Source organism: Alligator mississippiensis, chromosome 5 (assembly GCF_030867095.1).
Source record: "Alligator mississippiensis isolate rAllMis1 chromosome 5, rAllMis1, whole genome shotgun sequence".
In the NCBI taxonomy this organism is placed as follows: domain Eukaryota; kingdom Metazoa; phylum Chordata; order Crocodylia; family Alligatoridae; genus Alligator; species Alligator mississippiensis.
This window is the reverse complement of record NC_081828.1, coordinates 17,847,901-17,866,264: the sequence shown is the minus strand read 5'-3', so window position 1 is coordinate 17,866,264 and position 18,364 is coordinate 17,847,901. Positions and strand designations below refer to the sequence as shown.

At 39.8% G+C, this 18,364-nt stretch overlaps 1 protein-coding gene across 1 annotated transcript in view; it reads right to left on the bottom strand.

Annotated features, from left to right (window-relative positions):
* The window catches only part of SGIP1 (SH3GL interacting endocytic adaptor 1), a 195,654-nt gene that overhangs the window by 36,062 nt on the left and 141,228 nt on the right, over window positions 1-18,364 (bottom strand). The window contains exons 18-20 of the mRNA XM_059727918.1: window positions 17,327-17,454; window positions 15,339-15,465; window positions 9,475-9,534 (exon numbers count right to left, since the gene is read on the bottom strand). Coding sequence (XP_059583901.1) covers window positions 9,475-9,534; window positions 15,339-15,465; window positions 17,327-17,454 — 315 coding nt within the window. The remainder of the gene's footprint in view (window positions 1-9,474; window positions 9,535-15,338; window positions 15,466-17,326; window positions 17,455-18,364) is intronic.

Below are 18,364 nucleotides of genomic sequence, written 5' to 3'. Positions count from 1 at the left end.
AAACCTCTCTACTCCCAGCTGGCTGCAAACCCCTATCCCTACCTGCTCCCATGGGATGCTCCACCACCCCATCAGTCTGAATTCACCAGCCACACCTGGTGCCTAGCTTTAGTGCTCCAGTGCCAAGCATTTGGTGCCTGGCCCCATGAGGTGGTCCATAAAGACAGTGAGTATTGCAAAATGATCAATGAGGCAATGGACACCTGCAAAGAATGTTTTAGGATGAGGCACTTGGACCTCTCCTTACAGAATGTGGGGAGAATTAGGTTAGTCTAAAGTGTAATTCAGAGCCCAAAGACATCAGAGGAAATGCCAACCCATTTCTGAACTTCTCCTCTCTGGAAATCATGATTTTGTGATTCAGACTGCATCATCGGCTTGGGAAACACAGCAGGTATTCCCTCACCAGAGATTCTAGTTTTCTCAGTATAAAAATTCCAAATTCTCCTATTAAAACCCCCAAATCTGTGTTTTTCCAAGATTAAAATGAAATGCCACTATATATACACAGGTACCAGTTGAACACAATGGTTTATTGAAATATTAACAATTTTAAAGGGATTTAGTGCCTCAATTAATATAATAAAATAAATTCTAAATACCTTTAGTTTTGGCATTTGATTTTGTTTTAACATGGAAAAAACAGAGCTCCCCCTGCTCCCTTCGCTCCTAGGATGTGGGTCTAGCTACAGCTGCCCTTCTACTGCTTTGCAGTGCTGAGCAGCCCTGATGTGCTGGTGCCGTGCCCCTGCTCATGCCGTCACCTCTCACTCCCAAGCCACAGCCCCCCAGGCCCTGCCAGTGCCCTTCACTCCTGACCTGCAGCCCTTTGGCCCTGCCAGTGCCCTTCACTCCTGATCCGTGGACCCCTGCCCTCCCAGCTGCTAGGTCTGTGGGACCTGGTAGATGCATCCTGCCTGCTCTCTGCCCCACAGGCACCAGCCACAGCTGGCCAGCAGTGCCCGAACCTTGGCTGCTGTGTATAGGAGGCAGCAGTTGCTGCAGCCAAAGTGGAGCTCTCCCCCAGGGGGTCTCCACAGCCCAGAAGTCAGGACCCAGCATGGGAGGCTGGAGCAGGGTGGGGAGACTCAGTGCTGCCCTCACTGCTGCTGGGACCCCCATGCCAGCCATGCTGCCATGGTGAGGCACCCCTGCCTGCCTGGCAGCAGCAGCAGTGGAGCAGAGTTATGCCCCCTGCTGCTGGCAGGTGGGCAGAGGGTGCCTCAGCCATGGTAGCATGGCTGGCATGGGGCTCCCAGCAATGGTGGGAGAGGCCTCCAGGGAGAGGGCATCAGGGTGGGGAGCCCTAAGCTCCACAGCAGGCAGCCCAGATCCTCCCCTGTCCTGTGCACAAATCTGGGGGGGGCATATGCCCCTCTGATGCGTCACCTCTGGCACCCAACCCCTTCTCAGGAGGGTGTGCAGCAGCAGGGTGCTAATCCCCTGCTGCCCCCAAATAAGCTGTCCATGGCTCTGTCCTGCTTTCTGGCCAGGTCCGATGGCTGCATAATCCCACCCAGGCCCCAGGCACCACCCCAGCCTGGCATCACCCTGAGCCCTATCTGCCAACACTGCTGCACTCCCTCCCTCACCGTGGCCACCTCAATCTGCTCCCTCTCCCCCCACACCACAGACTTACCTGCAGGCAAGTGTGGGAGCTGCTCTCCACTGCCGCCTTGCTGCATTGCTAGCCACATGCATGTGTCCCACTACTTCCACTGTATCCCGTGACCCCTGCCCCAAGCAGCTCCTTGCAGGCCGGAGCTCTGCTAGCCTGTAAGGGAAAACCTGTGGTTTCCTGTGTTTTTCACCTTTATAGGGGAAACATCTGTGACATGCCAAATGAATTTAAGCATCTAATGAGCTTTGTGACCACCAAAACAGGACCATCTTGGATTGCTCATTAGGACTGAGGTACCTCATTTACACCTAAATCCCATTTAGGTGCCTAAGGACCAATCTGGATTAGGCCATAAGTAACTAGCTCAAGATCCCACAAGAAATCTTTGACAAACCTGGGAGTGAGCCCAGATCTTCGAAGACATAGGTTTGTGTCTTCACCAGAAGGCCACATTCACAATCCAGCTTGGCACTACAAACATTTCAAAAGAGTTATAGATGCTTATTTCCTTGAACCCCTAGTTCTGTGTATTAGCAAAAGCAAACAAACAAAAAAACCCCAACCAAATTTAAGCATATGCTCCTTTGGTAGCAACAGTATATATTTTGGGAGATGGGTTTTCAAGTACGAAATCATTTTTCTTATGCAAATATTCTCATAATGGAGAAATTCCAACAGAACAAAACTTCCATATATTTAAAATGCTATTGCAACTCACCTGAATCTTAATCCAAAAACCAAATAGAAATTTTGGAAATCATCAACAAGTCTGTTGGTGAGATTTACATACTTGTTTCCAAGCTAGCTAGGTTTGGAATAACCATCTGATAATCTGGACAATGCTTTATGCTATGTTATTGTTTGTCCTATCCCTCCCCCCCACAATTTAGTTTCCTTTCGTTTTACATATTTCAGTGCTGGTAGGATGAACTACAAAGTAAAAGCGGTAGAATATAAACTATCCCCATATAGGGTACTTCAATGCTGTCAACTTTGAATACACATTAGGATTCTATAACATCAAAAAGCCACGTAGTATCCTTTGGTACCTGAGCTAATATGCCATATGCACACCAGTTGCCTTGACCTTTAGCCAACACATCCATTTTTTCAAGTGTCATTCAACAAATTATAGTGCTACAACTGCCCAGTTTGCTAAATCATCTTTTATATCACTGTAGGACAATTCTTAGGTAAAAAATAACCCCAAGGAATAGTTAGAAGAATACTGTGAAATTAAGATGCCATATAAAGAGTCAAACTGAAATAGCTCTGTTATATTCACATCAAACAACAGTCATGCCAGTCTTTTCCAGCAAATAATGGCCATACCCAAAGGGTATAGATGACTCATACTGACCATGGGGTGAAAAGGGGATCAGATGCCCCTGAGATACTGCTACTCTCTTAATTTAAGAAGGAGTAAAATCAGGAAAAGAGCAAGGACCTCATCCTTATGCACTGGCAAGTAGCGGAGAGACTGTGGAAAAAGTAATGCCCCCTAAAGCCATGCTACCACTTCTACAAAGCCTCTTCAACATGCTATGGATTCCTCTTTTTTTTTTTTTTTTTTGACACAGGCAGGAAACTAGGATTGACAAGAGAAGCTGGAGCCATGCTGGCAAAGACAGGAATCCAGGGGACAGTGCAGAACAACAATGACTCTGTGCTGAAAGCTGTCTGAGAATCAGCTCCAAATACATTTCTCTCTCTCAGACTGGCTGCCATTAAATTTAACATCCAAGTACCCAATACCTCACTTGCTTTCATGAGCCACAAGAGGTAGGGACAGAAACTGCATGTAAATTGTCATAAGTGATCAAAAACAGGTTCAAACCTGTAACAAAACAGAAGTTCAGTGCATATAAATCACTTTCAAAATGGCCAAAACTGGTTTAAGATAAACCTGAGTGGATGTAGTATCAGACTTAACTGATCTAGGTTAAATCAGTTTATGAAACTTCCACCCCAGTTCCTTTCCAGATTTAGGTTTACTCACAGTTCCCTAGCATCCCAGGATGCTTTGCACCTCCCCCACAAACCCCACCCCTGCTTTCATAGAGTGGGTGGGCTAGCCTTGGCAGAAGCTGTCTGCTCCAGATGAGCAGGGAGGTGTGCTCTAGTGCCCCCTGGCATCTGGCCTGAGACACTGCAGGCATGTGGCTGCATTTCTAGAATTGAAAGTGAATGTCTGTTCACTTGTTTATTGGTTCAATCTCTGCAGCTTAGACTAACCTGCAAAGATTGAATTGATTCAGCCTTGGGCTTTTTGACTGTTTGTACTTAGCCAAGGAGTACAGGCCCACCTCCCAAGGCCAGAGTCCCCAAGCATATTCAGAAGGAAGGTGAGCCACTTGTCTAACAATGTCAGAGAAGAGCTTCTAATTTTTTCTCCCAGACCTGAATCTCTCCCTCCTGCATAACAATAGCATATCCAATTTTATCTATGAATAGATGATAAATTCTCTTAGCAAAAAGGACTCGACTAAGGCAGCTGACACTTGAAGTATGGGCATGTGAAAAATTTACTGTAAAGTAAGCTAAGGGCTGCATTTACATTGCACCAGCTCTTTCCCAGCAGCTACCCATGGGCACGTTTTTCCCCATTTGATAAATGAGGTGGCTTATTCCACTTTTACTGGGGGGTAAACTACCTGGCAATCACCAGAGGCCAGAGCCTGAACACAGGCATTGCCACAGGAGCTTGTGCACTGTGGGTTCATATGCTAGTTCACCTTGTGCACATTTTTTTCCTGTGTCCACACCCCTAATACACCATCAGCCAAGCAGAACAGTTCATGTGTGGCAGCAGCACTTGGCTTTTGATCCAACAGAATTCTGTCATGCACCTGAACGTGTGGATCTTGAGTCATACTTCCAATGCATTTACCAAGGCAGATCCATTATCTCCAAAAGAAATGATCTGGAACACTTATGTGAGTCACGTACCACATGTTAATGTAGGCATTACTCATCCATTAACAATTAATTTTTGAAGCACTGTTACTTTCTTGTATCTCAAAACATGGCTAAACAAAAAAAGGGGGATTTGTGAACAGCCTTCCTCTCAAATTTGGAGGAATTAGTTGGTTCATAGTCTAATATCCTGTCTCCAGAAATGGCCAGCACTTTAGAAGAAACAATGTTATGATAGTCTGCCCACTGGGAAGCTAGAAGCTGGCTTAACACTAATGCAAGAGGGATAACCTCCTCTACATATTTTCTTTTCAACAACCAAAGATATAACAATATGTTAAATATATATTCCTTTTTTCTATTCCATTAATAATTTGACCTCAGGAATAACCTGTGGAAATCACTGCCAGAAGATAACTTTGGATTTCTTCTCAACAGTTACACATGCCTACACTTTCCATCTAATTGGCAACTCTGCTGCTTTGTAGTGAGAAAATGAGAAAGCATAAAATCTACTATTGCTAAAGCACATAATTTACTCCAATGTATATTAGAAGATGTGGGCTCTATAAACCAAGTATTAGGTTACACTGAACCATATGTATAGTGTTCATGTGTGACAGCAATAACTTTCTTCACATTTGTTTTTTCATTAATATATTTGAGTTAAAATATTATTCATATTGGAATGTTAATTTAAAAATACCACAGAAAGAAGATTATAAAAATTGTTGCAATATTGCAGGGTGAAATAAACTAGGCAGGGGAATAAACTAAAGGGATTAAATAAATAATTAGAAACATTGAGGTCATTCTTCAGAAATCAGGCTGCTTTATCACACTATAACTCTGTGATATTTTCAGAGTATAACTGCTTTATCACAAAAAACAGCAAGAGAAGTCCTCCCAGGCCATTTTGGCCATGCCTATGCTTATACAGAATGGCTTCCCAGAGTAGGAAAGTTGCTACAAATTGATGGCCAGCAGATACATTTACCAAAAAAACACTTGACTTTACTACTCTGGACTGATCCACTGGAAACATTCATGAAAAATTTAACAATGAATCTACCAGACTATCTACCTGTGATAGCACATGCTAGTGAGTGCATGCTACCAAATAAAAACATAAAATATCACTCTTATACATTTATAGTGAAATACAATCTAATAACAAATGGAAATTGAAGTGAGATTAAAGCAGCTAAACATTTGACAGAATGTCAAAATATTTTGATTTATTCCATTTTATGTTAAATATTACTTTTATTACATCATATAATTTATAACTTTATATAGAAATTCAGATAAAACAATTACATTTGTTTAATAGAAAAAGGTTCACAATTTTGGCTTTTTGTTCCCAAGCAGAGCAAACAAGCAGAAATCTAGATATATCAGAATTTCTCCCCATATGAAAAAGTCTGGATGCCAATCAGACCTAAATGAGCCTTTGAAGTTTGTCATAGTGGGGATCTACTTAACGTACATAGAGGCGAAGTAAAAAACCACGGGCTGCTCGCAGATCCCAGAAACATTTTTGCAATTGTTTTGGCCCCTCCCACTGCTGATTGGCTGAGGGGCCCTGGTGGCCCTGCCTCTCACCACTGATTGGCTGTAAGTGCTGCCTTTCATACAGTCCTGCCCCTTACTTCTGAATGGTGGAGAGGGGCAAGGCTGCACAAAAGACACCCGTCTTAACCAATCAGCAGGGGAGGGAGAAGAGGGCAGCTACCATGTTGGCTGCTCCCCTTTGTGCTGACAGCTTTCCCCTGCCCCACCATGGGCTGTGAAGCTAAGCCACAGCAGCCACTGGTTCCCACTGGGGAGCCAGCATTTCATTTTTAATAATTTTTTTTTTCCCTGATGACTCTGTGCAAAATTGTAGGGATCACCAGTATTCATGGCGGTCGTGGACACCACCTTTTTCACGGTTTCTGTGAAAATTGCAAACTGAGTAGATCCCTAGTCATAAGGAATCCTGTACAGGATGCATTTGTTCTTACTGACAGTATCAAGATACAGATAAATTGATGTTTACTACAAGACTGTATGTTGAAGATGTAGCAGTAATAGTAGTAGTATTAGTAAGGAGAAATTAGATGTTAAAGTATATCTTTATTCATATATATGAATCAAGTGGGTTCATAAATCAAGTGGGTTCTTGAAAGAGGTAATGAAAAGTTCTCTCCCTTTTATTTTAATGGAAGTTATATTACAGGCCATGTATGCAGAATGCATATACGTGCTAGGTAAAGTAGTTACTAGGAGATAGAGAAGAGCAGTTCAATTACTGCCCCTTGGGACCTATCAGATATTAAACTGATAATTGCATCCAAGTAGCCAGGAGAATAAAGATGAACCATATTTGAATACACTCTGTTCCAAGACACCCACTTGTTTCAGAACCATCTAGACTCTGCTGGCAACAAATTAATTAAATGAATCCTAAGGAAAACAACACTTGGTAGGCAAATGAAAATGTGGGCACTTTACTTCACAGCTGATTTTTCCAAGATATTAGATGCTCAAATAAACTTATTGGCAGCTATAATTCAAATGCCAAAACCATCTGATGCATGCAACAATCTAAAAGTTGAACAATGAAAGCAGATTTTTGTGTTTCCTACGCACAGTAAAATTGCTACATACAGAAGAAAGCTAAAATATTATAGATACACTTTCCTATTTGGGGACCCTTTGCTAAATGTTGACAGGAAAAGAAAGTCTGCTTTATGGATCTGATGCAGAGGAAAAAAAAAAAATCACGCAAAGCAAACAAGCAAAAAAGGAACTGGTTCCCATATTGCCTTCCTGCCCCTGCAAACAGCGTATGTTGATGATGAAATGCAAGAGAATGGCATCCAAAGAAGTGGTTAACGGGAACTAGAACAGATCACAAGCAAGCACAAAACACCTCTAGTATCTCTATCTTCTCTTTTTAAAAGGTTTTCTTCTAAGAAAGAAAATTAGACACCTCTCCAGCTTTTTATTAAAGCACTTGGAACCATTGTAGATTAAGTCACTTTGTCCCCCAACTTGACTTATCCTCTGACTTGATGAAGACTAGTGGGGAAAAAAAAAAGATCCATAATGATGTTTGAGGAGTTTAACCTTGGGCATTTCCAACGGACATTTAGAAGAAGGACTGAAAGAGACGGCATGAATGATATTTCTAGATTTAAATCTGCTTTCATAATCTCAGTGGCTCAAAAGCAAAATTATCTTCACTGTGAGCATATCAGCCTTTTTCTGCCCTAGAACTCATGGACTGGATCTCACTTCTGGCTAGATTATGTCCAGCCCTATAATATTGTGGGTGGACTACTTCATCTCCCAGATGCTGCAGAGAATTGTTATGAATGTTTCTTCCTTTGCTCCCTAGTAGTTTCAGAAAGCTTGCCATGCATTGCAAAACAGCTTTCTTCCCTCCTCACCAATCATCGTGGTACATTTCCTGGCTTGAAAAGAAATGGAAGAAAATAACTACATACTTCTCTAAACACTGTGCCATAAGTATCATGTTGTTGCAATTAAAAACCAGTAAGTCTGCCACTATGCAAGTAAGTAAAAAGACTCGGACACTTGTAGTATAGTTATTTTGCCCTCTTAAGGTGCGTTGATCTAGAACATTTTACTAATGTGTAAACAGGAGATGATTTTCATAAGTTCAAAGTCCTGCCAGTATTTTTAAAGATCCCAAAAAGCTGATAAACTAGGTAGTAGGAAAATGACTTGCATCAATTCATATTAGCTTTAGACAATATCTAACTGACTGGTAGCATCTTACAGTTACCACAACACATCTGATGCCTGTGGGTCTCAGTCTAGCCACTATTAGACAGGTATCCATGTTACAAAGCCACTATCCCATTTGTCGCCATCGTTTGATAATTTGCTCTCTAATGACAGGCTAAGAGTTGAATGGGCAGAGAGACTCAATTACCCTTTCACTTCTTAAAATTCATGCCCCTAAGCAAAGAGAGAGGCTTGCTGTTGGGTAGACAAGGCTTGCGCTATTTCTATCTACTTTATTCTTTGGATTCTGAGAAGACTTCACTCTCCAGTGCTATCCACCTGGCAACTCCAAGTAGCAATAGATTCCCTGAAAACATCCAGACCAGTAGCTTCTTCTCTCTTTTGCACACAGAAGGCAAAAATTGATCATGATTATTTATCATTCAAAATGAACAGTGTAAATGGACAGCTCTCGGATTCAAAAGAAAAGCTCATTTCCATAGCCTGACTGAAAATTAATTAAATACAACACTGGATTATGCAGATGTTAATTATTTTTACAAGCTGTGTTACTACAACAGAAGCAGCGGGGTAACATATTTCCTCACATTCTTCTATTTTTTTTTTTTTTTTTTTACAAAGTGATGAATGCCAACCTCTTTAAAACCATGCGTTATTTTCACATTACTTTACAATGCCCCATTTGCTGCATGCAATAGGTTTTCAAGGCAGTCTAAAAGAGGGCAGCATGTTAATACTAGTTAAACCACCATGAGAGGGTAAAGGCTAATAGAAGACAAAACTCTATTTTAGTTTTCAGTAATTGTATTGCATAACAGTACATTTAGTGTAACAAGTGGCTTGCAAAAGAGTGTAGAAAAAAGCCCTGGTTGACAGAGTCAAGTTCCTTGGCAAGAAAAGTAATTTTGTGTAGAACAATCGTAATTTTTTTTTTTTTAACCACAGCTTTGCACAAAACTTTTTTGTCCTTTTTAAAAAAAAGACTATAATAATTGAAGGGAGACAAATGGATAAATCAAATTTAAAATGATTCTGGTTGAACTTGCAATGTTATCTAAGTAGCCATAGCATTTTCATACAGAAAGTTAGAATGGATCTTTTAAAAGAAACCATAGGATTTAAAAAACAGGAGCAAAAGGGGCAATAAGTTATAATCTGGTATGCTATGTACTACTTACCTTCAAAAGTCAAATAAAACTTTCCTCTGTCAAACCAAACGAGGGAAGGCTGTTCATTCTCTGTATGGCCAGGAGTTGAAGCGGGATGGGAAAGGTTAAGGAGAGGGAGAGAGAAGGACACAGTGTGAGTTACAAAGCAGGTCATTTATCTCACTAGGGGGTAGGGAAGAGGCAGTGCAAGCTCTTAACGTGCAAGGAAAGGGGTAGTAGAGTTTAAAACTCTATTATGTGTTCAGAAAAACAGAAAGCAAAAAGCAAGCTATGGAAGCCTAGATGCGGGGGGGGGGGGGGGATTTTTGCCCTCTTGACAGTTTTTTGTCTATGGGTGGAGTAGAAAAGGCTTCTTGTTCATGCAGGCTGGTTTAAGCATATTTTAACTGCACTAGTTTTGACAAACTTGTCACTTTTTTTTTCTTCTTCATCTCCAGTGGTGTCTCTACAGTGCTAAGGTAGAATCAGCACACTTTACTGGGGAGGATGCTGTAACTTGTATTGAACGTTGATGTTAGGAAATAAGTGGTAGGAAAATGTATATTTTTATTGCATTAGAGTACATCAAATTTCTGGTCAAAATACACATGGTAGGAAGTAATCAATTGATTTTTTTCCCAGAATCGTCAGTTTTCCTGGACTCTCACCACCTTGAAAAGTACCAGAAAACAAACTTGATGCTATATTCTGCTGAAATAACTAGATGCACTTTTGAGCAGTTAAATTATTCCTTTAATTTTAAGTTCACAAAGCCATAGCATATCACCTATCAATCCTTTTTGTCACTGAGAAACTGTCATGCAATGTGCTGCAATTGTTTGTGGCACGAGTTCCGTTTTTAAAACACAAGTATGCATTTGATATGCACTGGACACTCATGGTGGTTGGGTGAGAAGCACATCCATGAGGTTTACAGACATTCTGATGAGATAATGGCTTGGATTTTCAACCCACATTTCTTGAAACCACTCTGCTAGTACAGTACCTGCAGGTGTTTCACAGCGCCTTTCAAACGTGGGCAGTTTGTCAATAAAAGCATCATCTTCTGATACCATGAGCAAAAGAAACGTAAAAGAAAAGAATGAAAACACAAATCCCAAATGAAATCAAGCAGTGTACGACATCAACAAAAAACACAAAGACTTTTAATGAGAAAAATAAGTAAAGGGTCACAAACCGAAACAAGGACATCTTCTTTATACAGTGACTTATTCAAACTGGAAAAGCGACAACAACAAAAGAAAACCAAAACACAAGAGACAAACAAAAGAAAGAATTCTGCTTGATATTTCTTTGGACAAGATTTGAATGGTATGGACTTTACATCTAGGAAACAAGTGTCCAAAAAAGAAGTAGAGATAAAAGTTCTGTTTGTTACTGTATTTGGACTTGTGTGGATATGTATCATTTGAACGGACAGACATGTGGGGTGGAATGCCTTCTAATGGCCATAAAAGGAGAGCACATAACCTCTGGGATTATAAAGAGCAGCCAGAACATTTGAATCTCAACTTAATGTTAAACTGAATTCTAAAGCAAGGTTTCATACTAGCACCACAGGGCAACCCAGGATATCATCTTGCCTGAAGTGTGGCAATCCCCTTTTCTAAAGACTTATTCTAGGATGCGATATATAATTTGGACTTGTGTGCTGCACTCGTTGCCTCTGTAGGAGATGAGTTATAAATGTCCCACTGCTATGGTTCCTTAATGTCTTGCTAACACACAGTTGGCTGTCCTAAGCCAACTTTGCCTGGCCTTATGTAGCAGCTTATTCAACACATTCTTTCTGCACCAAAGTATGCAATTTTATTTGCTTAAACCTATATCTGCTGCCTCTGTCTATACATTTTTGCCATAAATAGAGATTAGGGCAAAACGGAAGAAGTCCAATGGAAGTTCAGCTGCCTAGAAATAAGTAGACACGACCATTTCTATTGTACCACTAAGACCTTGAAGGAGGATGAGCTGCAATTATCCTCTGATTGAAACTTTAATGAGCCTTCTACAAAGTGAGACATGGAAGTTGGGCAGCTGAATTTTACTGGCAGGGTCTACTGAAGCGTTCCTGCTGCCTCTGCTACCTTCTGTGCTGACCCCCGTGCACAGGTAAAAATGAAGACATGGCTTTGGTTTTCAAGAAACTGATCATAAATCTCCCTTGAACCAGTCTATCTCTGGGGAGAAGCAGCAACCATTTTAAATATTTTCCAGCATGAGGCCAGTAAGGGAGAACTCTTGCAAAACCAAGATATTTGAGGTATGCAATCCTGCACTTGAGCACTGCTCAGAGCAGGGGTGGAGGGACATGAAGGACCTACAACACTGAATGAAACACATAACTATCCTAGAGATTGTTCATTTATTGACCAAGAAAATTGGAAGGGAACATTTAAGTACTCAGGAAGAAACCCATGTCTGTGTCTAATCCATCAAACAAATCATTCTGGACCAGATCATTGGTTAACATGTGACAGCAATTCCTCAATATGAAAAAATGGTGCTGTCTGGCCGAGTGGGCCCATTGAAGAGACTGAAGTTGCACATGAGACTATATATGCTAGAAAGAGCAGTAATGTAAGTGCCTAGGGATATTTTAAAAAGAAGAGGATAGACTGACACGGCTTCTTCCAAATTACAGAAATCCATTTTATACAGGAGGCCATTGTATAAAAAAAGATGAAGGTCAGGAAAATCCCAACAGGGTTTGTGATTTCTGGACTTTCATTATCAAACAGAAAGCAGCATTCACATGCTGCTACCATCTGCAGTGTGAGAAAACCTAGAAAACAGAGTGGCATTTTACACTGTGACATCCCCAAGTGATTTTAGATTTGCTCCAAGTAAATCATAAGCACTTGTGGTCATCTTTGGAACCTTAAAAGGCTGCAAATTCAATGTTAGTACCCCATTTAAATACTAATTATTAGAGGTATAGGCTTCATACATAAAAACTAAATCAAAATTTTAAAGGAACAATGCCTGAAGGAACAAATCAAGTATGGTTTCTCAAGGATAATTTGGACATCTTGTGCTAGGGGTCCTGCATGTGAGTATATTTTAAGGGGAATTTTTCTGAGAGTGCCTCCTGCATAAGAATTATTTAATTCCTTATCTTAATGTGGGAACTGTATCTGTATTATCAGGAGTGTCAAATCCTAAAACACTTACCCATGGAAAACCACTACACTTGATCAGATTTACAGCCTGATTTTCAAATACCAACATTTTAAATAATTTTGAGAAGGGTCAGATAAGCACTTGAATTTTGAATGCTTCCCTGATCACCAAACTTTGGAACTTTTTCTCACAATATCATTTACTCAGTGACTCATGTCAAGTTATAGCCCAATCTTGATTTTGATACTTTTAAAGGGATGAACACTTCATGCTACTAGGAAGGATCCCTTGGGTCATCAAGTCTAGTCCCCTACCATCACAGATAACCACATCATATAGTCACATCATCTTAACCACTGTTATGGCAGTAGAAACAGAACCAAATAGTGGAAGAAGCAATTAAATATTAGTACCTGCTTTTGTTTTAAATAGACTCTTAAAATACATTTTATGGAACTTTGTTTGATTTTCCGAAGGAACACTGATGAAAATCAAATACAAGGATGATTGAGAAAGACAGACAAAGACTTTTTTTTTTTTTTACAAATATGTCTATCTAGGAAATAAAACCAGTAGAACAAAGGATTAAACATGATAGCTGAGCAGAGGCATTGTTTTGCTTCTGACATTGGAAAGATTATTTGTCCCAGTGAGAGCATTATTGCTGAAATGCTAACAAAGCAGCAATCATATCAGCGAACCCTTCTTAAAAATTAGTTAAAATTTCATATCAGCTTTTCAAGCATGTTTGAAACAAATATTTGTTTATCCTTGCAGAACCTGTCTACTGCCCTGTTGTCAATGTATACTCCCTTGACAAGGTCCAAGTACTGGGCAAAAACTTATGTCAATGAATATCAGTTTCAGAAAATCCATAGGGGAGCTACAAATCACACATTTTTGCTCTCTGATCTTCAGAGCAGTTAGTTCATACAAGACATGAATAACTGCTGATTGGGGTCCTCTGTGCATTGAAGTGAAATACATCCTGATTTGGACTTAATAAAGTTGAACACTGATCAGTCCATTGGTTGAAATGCCTGAATTTTCAGAGGCATGCTTATATAACGGTAACCACCAGCAGGTGAGAAGAGGGGATATATATGGAAAGGTTTTTCAAAAACAAAACAGAACAAAAATAATAGAACGTAACAGATAAGAAAGCTAAAGCAAAGACAGAAATGAAAATGCCCTTGGTTGTTTAGACAGACAGATGCTATTTGCAAAAGGTTGAGATCCAGATTCAAACTTTCCCTAAATTGGAAGGTTTGAGATTGAATCTGGGTTCAGATTTACATCATCTCTATTTTCAAAGAAGCAAAAACAATTTCTGAAAATCATTTGGTTTGGTTAGGAATAAAGCCAACAGCTGTCAGAATTTGAAATTCCTGTAGTTAATAGTTTTCTCCAAGGCTCTCTAAAGCAATGTCATTTATCATCTCAGCAAGCATGACAAAAACATTATGATGATTAGTTAATTTTGATTCTCACATGTCCTGTGTTTGAATTCCTCCCCCACACTACCAATAGCAGTCAATCTGCTTTTGTGCCAGTCACATTGCTCATTTAAGGACAAGACATCACAGACCATTTGAGTAGCAATGCAAACACCCTTTCCCCACCAAGCAAGTCCAATGATGTAATTGAATTAAAAATGGTCCTAAAACATGGGGAAAGATAAGCAGCAAGTGATAGCTGGACTGCCGAGATGGCTTTCAGTCAGATGGTAGCAGTGATGGTGGGCCAGAAATAGGTGCCATAAACAACAGAAAATAAAGATAACTCCATCTGGACTAGAAAGGGAATTGAAGGACAGGAGAGAAAGGGTCTGCAGAAGCATCAGGAAAGCGTCTTAGTGAAAGAAGGGAGAATTTCAGATAGAGAAGGACTGGGAGTCTGCATCAGAGAGAGATCTCTTTCAGGAGAGAGAGCATTTGCAAATGAGTGTAGAAGAGAGCGAGAGAAAGAAAGAATGTGCAAGTATCTTGACCCAAGAAAAAGGGAAGGAGAAGCCCCAAAGAGACAAAGCCATGACTCAAAAGCATCCAAACCTAGGTGCTGTCAGCCTTATGCTACTGTTTGTATTTATTCTCTAACACCACAGAGGCTTAGTTCATCTCGTCAGTAAGAGAAACACATTTGAGGACACATTCATTTCCTTCAGTAGGAAACCACATTATTGGTTTGAATTCTAAGACACGTCAGAAACTCTACATTTTGAAAAGTTCTGAAGCTTTTCACAGGACCCCGTTTTCTGACTGTTTCTACCATCTCTCACTTTTAAGACAAATAGGCTAAAAAGCTCAGAAAGGTGTTGTAATTTTTTTTCCCCAGGATGCCAATATCCAACTTCTATCCTGCCCCCTCTATGACAAAAAGCGCTCCCATGCAGAGAGCTGCTTTTGACTATAATTACACATTTTAAGTAAATTTAACCCTTTTTTTGGTGATAACTTCTACTTTTACTAAAAATACATAATTATTACAGTTTTATAGTTCAGAGAATAAGTAAATCTCCATTCAACCTGGATACTAATTTAGAAAGTATCTCTCAACTATAATCCTTCTCTCCTTTTGTTTTTTTAAAGGAATTGTTTTAAGAAAGAAAACATGAACCCAAAAAACTAGAGAATTATTCAACATGGAGGGTTTCAGGAACTGAAGTTTTCAGGAAAGCCATTCAATTCTATTAAAAAAAAAATAAAAAAACCAGCATTTTTTTTTTTTTTTTTTTTTTTTTTTTTTTTTTTTACCAACTGTGGGAGTAGTGGCTGCACTCAAGGAATTGGTGGAGGATATGGAAGAAGTACTTTCAGCACGGGCTAAAGGTGCTATCGGAGGAGGACTGGATGAGTGAATAGGAGGGCTAAAAGGCCTGGACTGTAGAAAAACACAAAACAAGATTAAAAATACACATGCTGTAACATTTTCCCCAAACAAAGACATAACTCTTATATTCCTGTAACGCTAATATCATCTAGCATTCTGATCTCCCCCACAGTAAAGATGCTTGGATCTTAATGGTTCTCAGGTCTATAAAAAGGATGACTAATCTCAACTTTGCAAGTCTACATCAGTTATCTTACCTCATGCCACAGCATTTTTTATATTTTCTGATCCTACAACATTATGTCACTATGACACAGCAATTTAGTTCCAGAAGACACAGGAAGGATGGTATATAATGGCTAAGTACCACATGAGTTTGCAATCTGACAGGACTCACATGGGTTAAACCTTGTTTCAGTGAGTGTTCATTAAGTCCTCTTGGATCTGAAATGTTCCCTCAGAGGAGAAAGAAATCCAATGGAATAAAATTTATAAATTATTTAAAAGCCAGATCCCAGAATCCTTCTGTAGTCAAAATACACCAGTTGGTAGAGTCTTAAAATCAGTAACAGCTTTGCATACAAAGTGACTGAAGGAATGGGCTGTAATCCCTAAAAACATTAATACAATGGAAACTGGTAGTGGTGTTTTACTAATTTACAAAACTTGTTATGAATTGTAGCATTTTAATGGTATGTTTTGTTCCTTATTTATACAGGATTTGAGCATGTTAACACAAGAGATAGATCACAATGCACTACACCACTAAGATCAGGACATGCCTTCCTGTCTCAGGAATTCCCCGTGTTCCTAGAACAGTCGAGAAGACACTTGGCAAAATACTGCAAAGTAGTACAAAGCCCTGTGCAGCGTTTCAGTTCACTGGAACGGGTTTGGGTCGTGACAAAAACCCCAACAACCTAAACAGCACTGCATGGCCGCAGCACTTGTCTGCTACTCTTGGGAGTGTGCCAAAACAGCTATCCCAGAATAACTACTGCAGCATAAGACGCCCCCCATGCGTCTGCTATCATTCCACAATAAGTGTGGCCTTTGCCGATTTAGCAAGAGTAGATTGAGCTAAATTTGAAAAGGGCAGACTGGTTACAAAATAGAAATAACCATCTGAGCCAAATTCTGAAATAACTGTTCCAAAATAACCATTTTGGTGCATCTCCAAGGGTAGACAAGTTGTTAGTAGTATTCTAGTACACATTACAACTTTTTCTCCCCCAAGAACTGCTGCATCAATGATGTTCACACCATTATTTCTGAGGGTTTACAGTTGACTCTAAAATCATGTGCATTTGTGTGTGGTCTCCTTTGAAAATTTGAGAACAATTCATGCTTTCATGCAGAACACGTTTTGCTTTTTGGCAAAATATCAGAAAAAGATGATGTCTATGCATATTCACTCATTAAACTGCCCCCCCCACTAATTCAGGTTGGCTGCATTGGTGTCCCTGTTGTATTCTGTAAATATTTGAGTGAGTGAAAACATCTGAGGAAACCACAAACTTTAAGGCAACATTAGAAAATATGCTTGAAAAAGGAATCTCAAATTCGCCTTATGAGTGTTCAGACCTCTTTCCTAAATCTAAGTGTTTATGTTTATTCAAATCAAGAAATAGGTACAGTTGATTACATCCAATTAAAACTAGCAATGTCTCACCTTGCACATCGCTCTGAATTGTTAATGAGCAACTGGCAGAGGAAGAATCGTTTCTAAAACATTGTCCCATGTATAATTTCTAATGATGAATACATTTCAAAGAACTGTAACCCCAACAGGAACCATTTGCAGACTTTTATTTTCTGTGCATTATTAGCACTATTAATCCATCTCATCAGATTAGAAATACAAATGTGACATTTTCTCCCTAATCATTGATTGTGTAAAAGGTGAACATACCACATCACCAACTCCAGGCTTCCCTGGAGGAAGTTTTGGCCGAGATGGGGGTCGAGGTGGAGGAGGGGGTGGGGTGGTGCTGCTACAGGCAGCCAGCGGAGTTGCTGGACGAGCAGGAGATGAAGAACCTGAAAGAAACACAGTCTGTAAATAAGATTTTAAAAAGTAAAATCAAAACGTCTCTCTCCCCATTGAACTTCTTACTGTACACGGCAAGCCATCAAGCAAACAAATGCTATTCCAGCTTTTAACTCACACTCACAGCGAATGCATTACAGGAGAATTTGGAAATGTGAAAGTAGGTTATAGCTGATAACCAAAGTGGCCATTAAATCCCCCCCCCCCAAAATGCAACTGTCTGTTGTGGAAATATAGGGTAATAAGATCTGCTTTGACTTGGCTGCAAGCCAAATGCTAAAATTTGCACATGCACACAGCAACACAGACTTTGCAGGTATGACTTTCCCGATACAAAAATGAAACTAAAATTTAGCTTATCGAAAATTAGTTTTTATTTTTCAAATAATAACATTGTGAAAGTTCTCTCTCTTGAATATCCACATTGCTTCTATAAGTTACAAGAGTAAGTGTCTGGGAGCAAAGTGGTTGATTATCTTGGTACCTCTGTTTATTGCAGACAACTGTGGTGAGCTGCAAGGAGAGCAACTACTGAGGGTTTTTCAGTGTTTTTCTCTTTAGCTTCACAATCCTTCCCTCAGTTCCTAATTTCATTTTTCTGTTTTTCTATGTAAGCCCCACTCTAACCTTAATAGCGTTAAATAGTTTGATAAACTCATGCTTTTCTGGAAACAAACAAACAAACTTTAAATACTTTAATGTATTTCCCTAATTAGTAAGGAGACTATGTGTACTGTTCATTCTGTGTACATCTTCTGTTCTTTCCAAGTTCTTTGTGGAATTACCTGAAAGATAGTAAGTGTAAGACAGGAGGAAGAGAGATTTTCTTATATTTCATCTAGAGCCACTTAATTCTAGCACTGTCCAAATCACTGCAATATAAATCTGTGCTAAGAAACA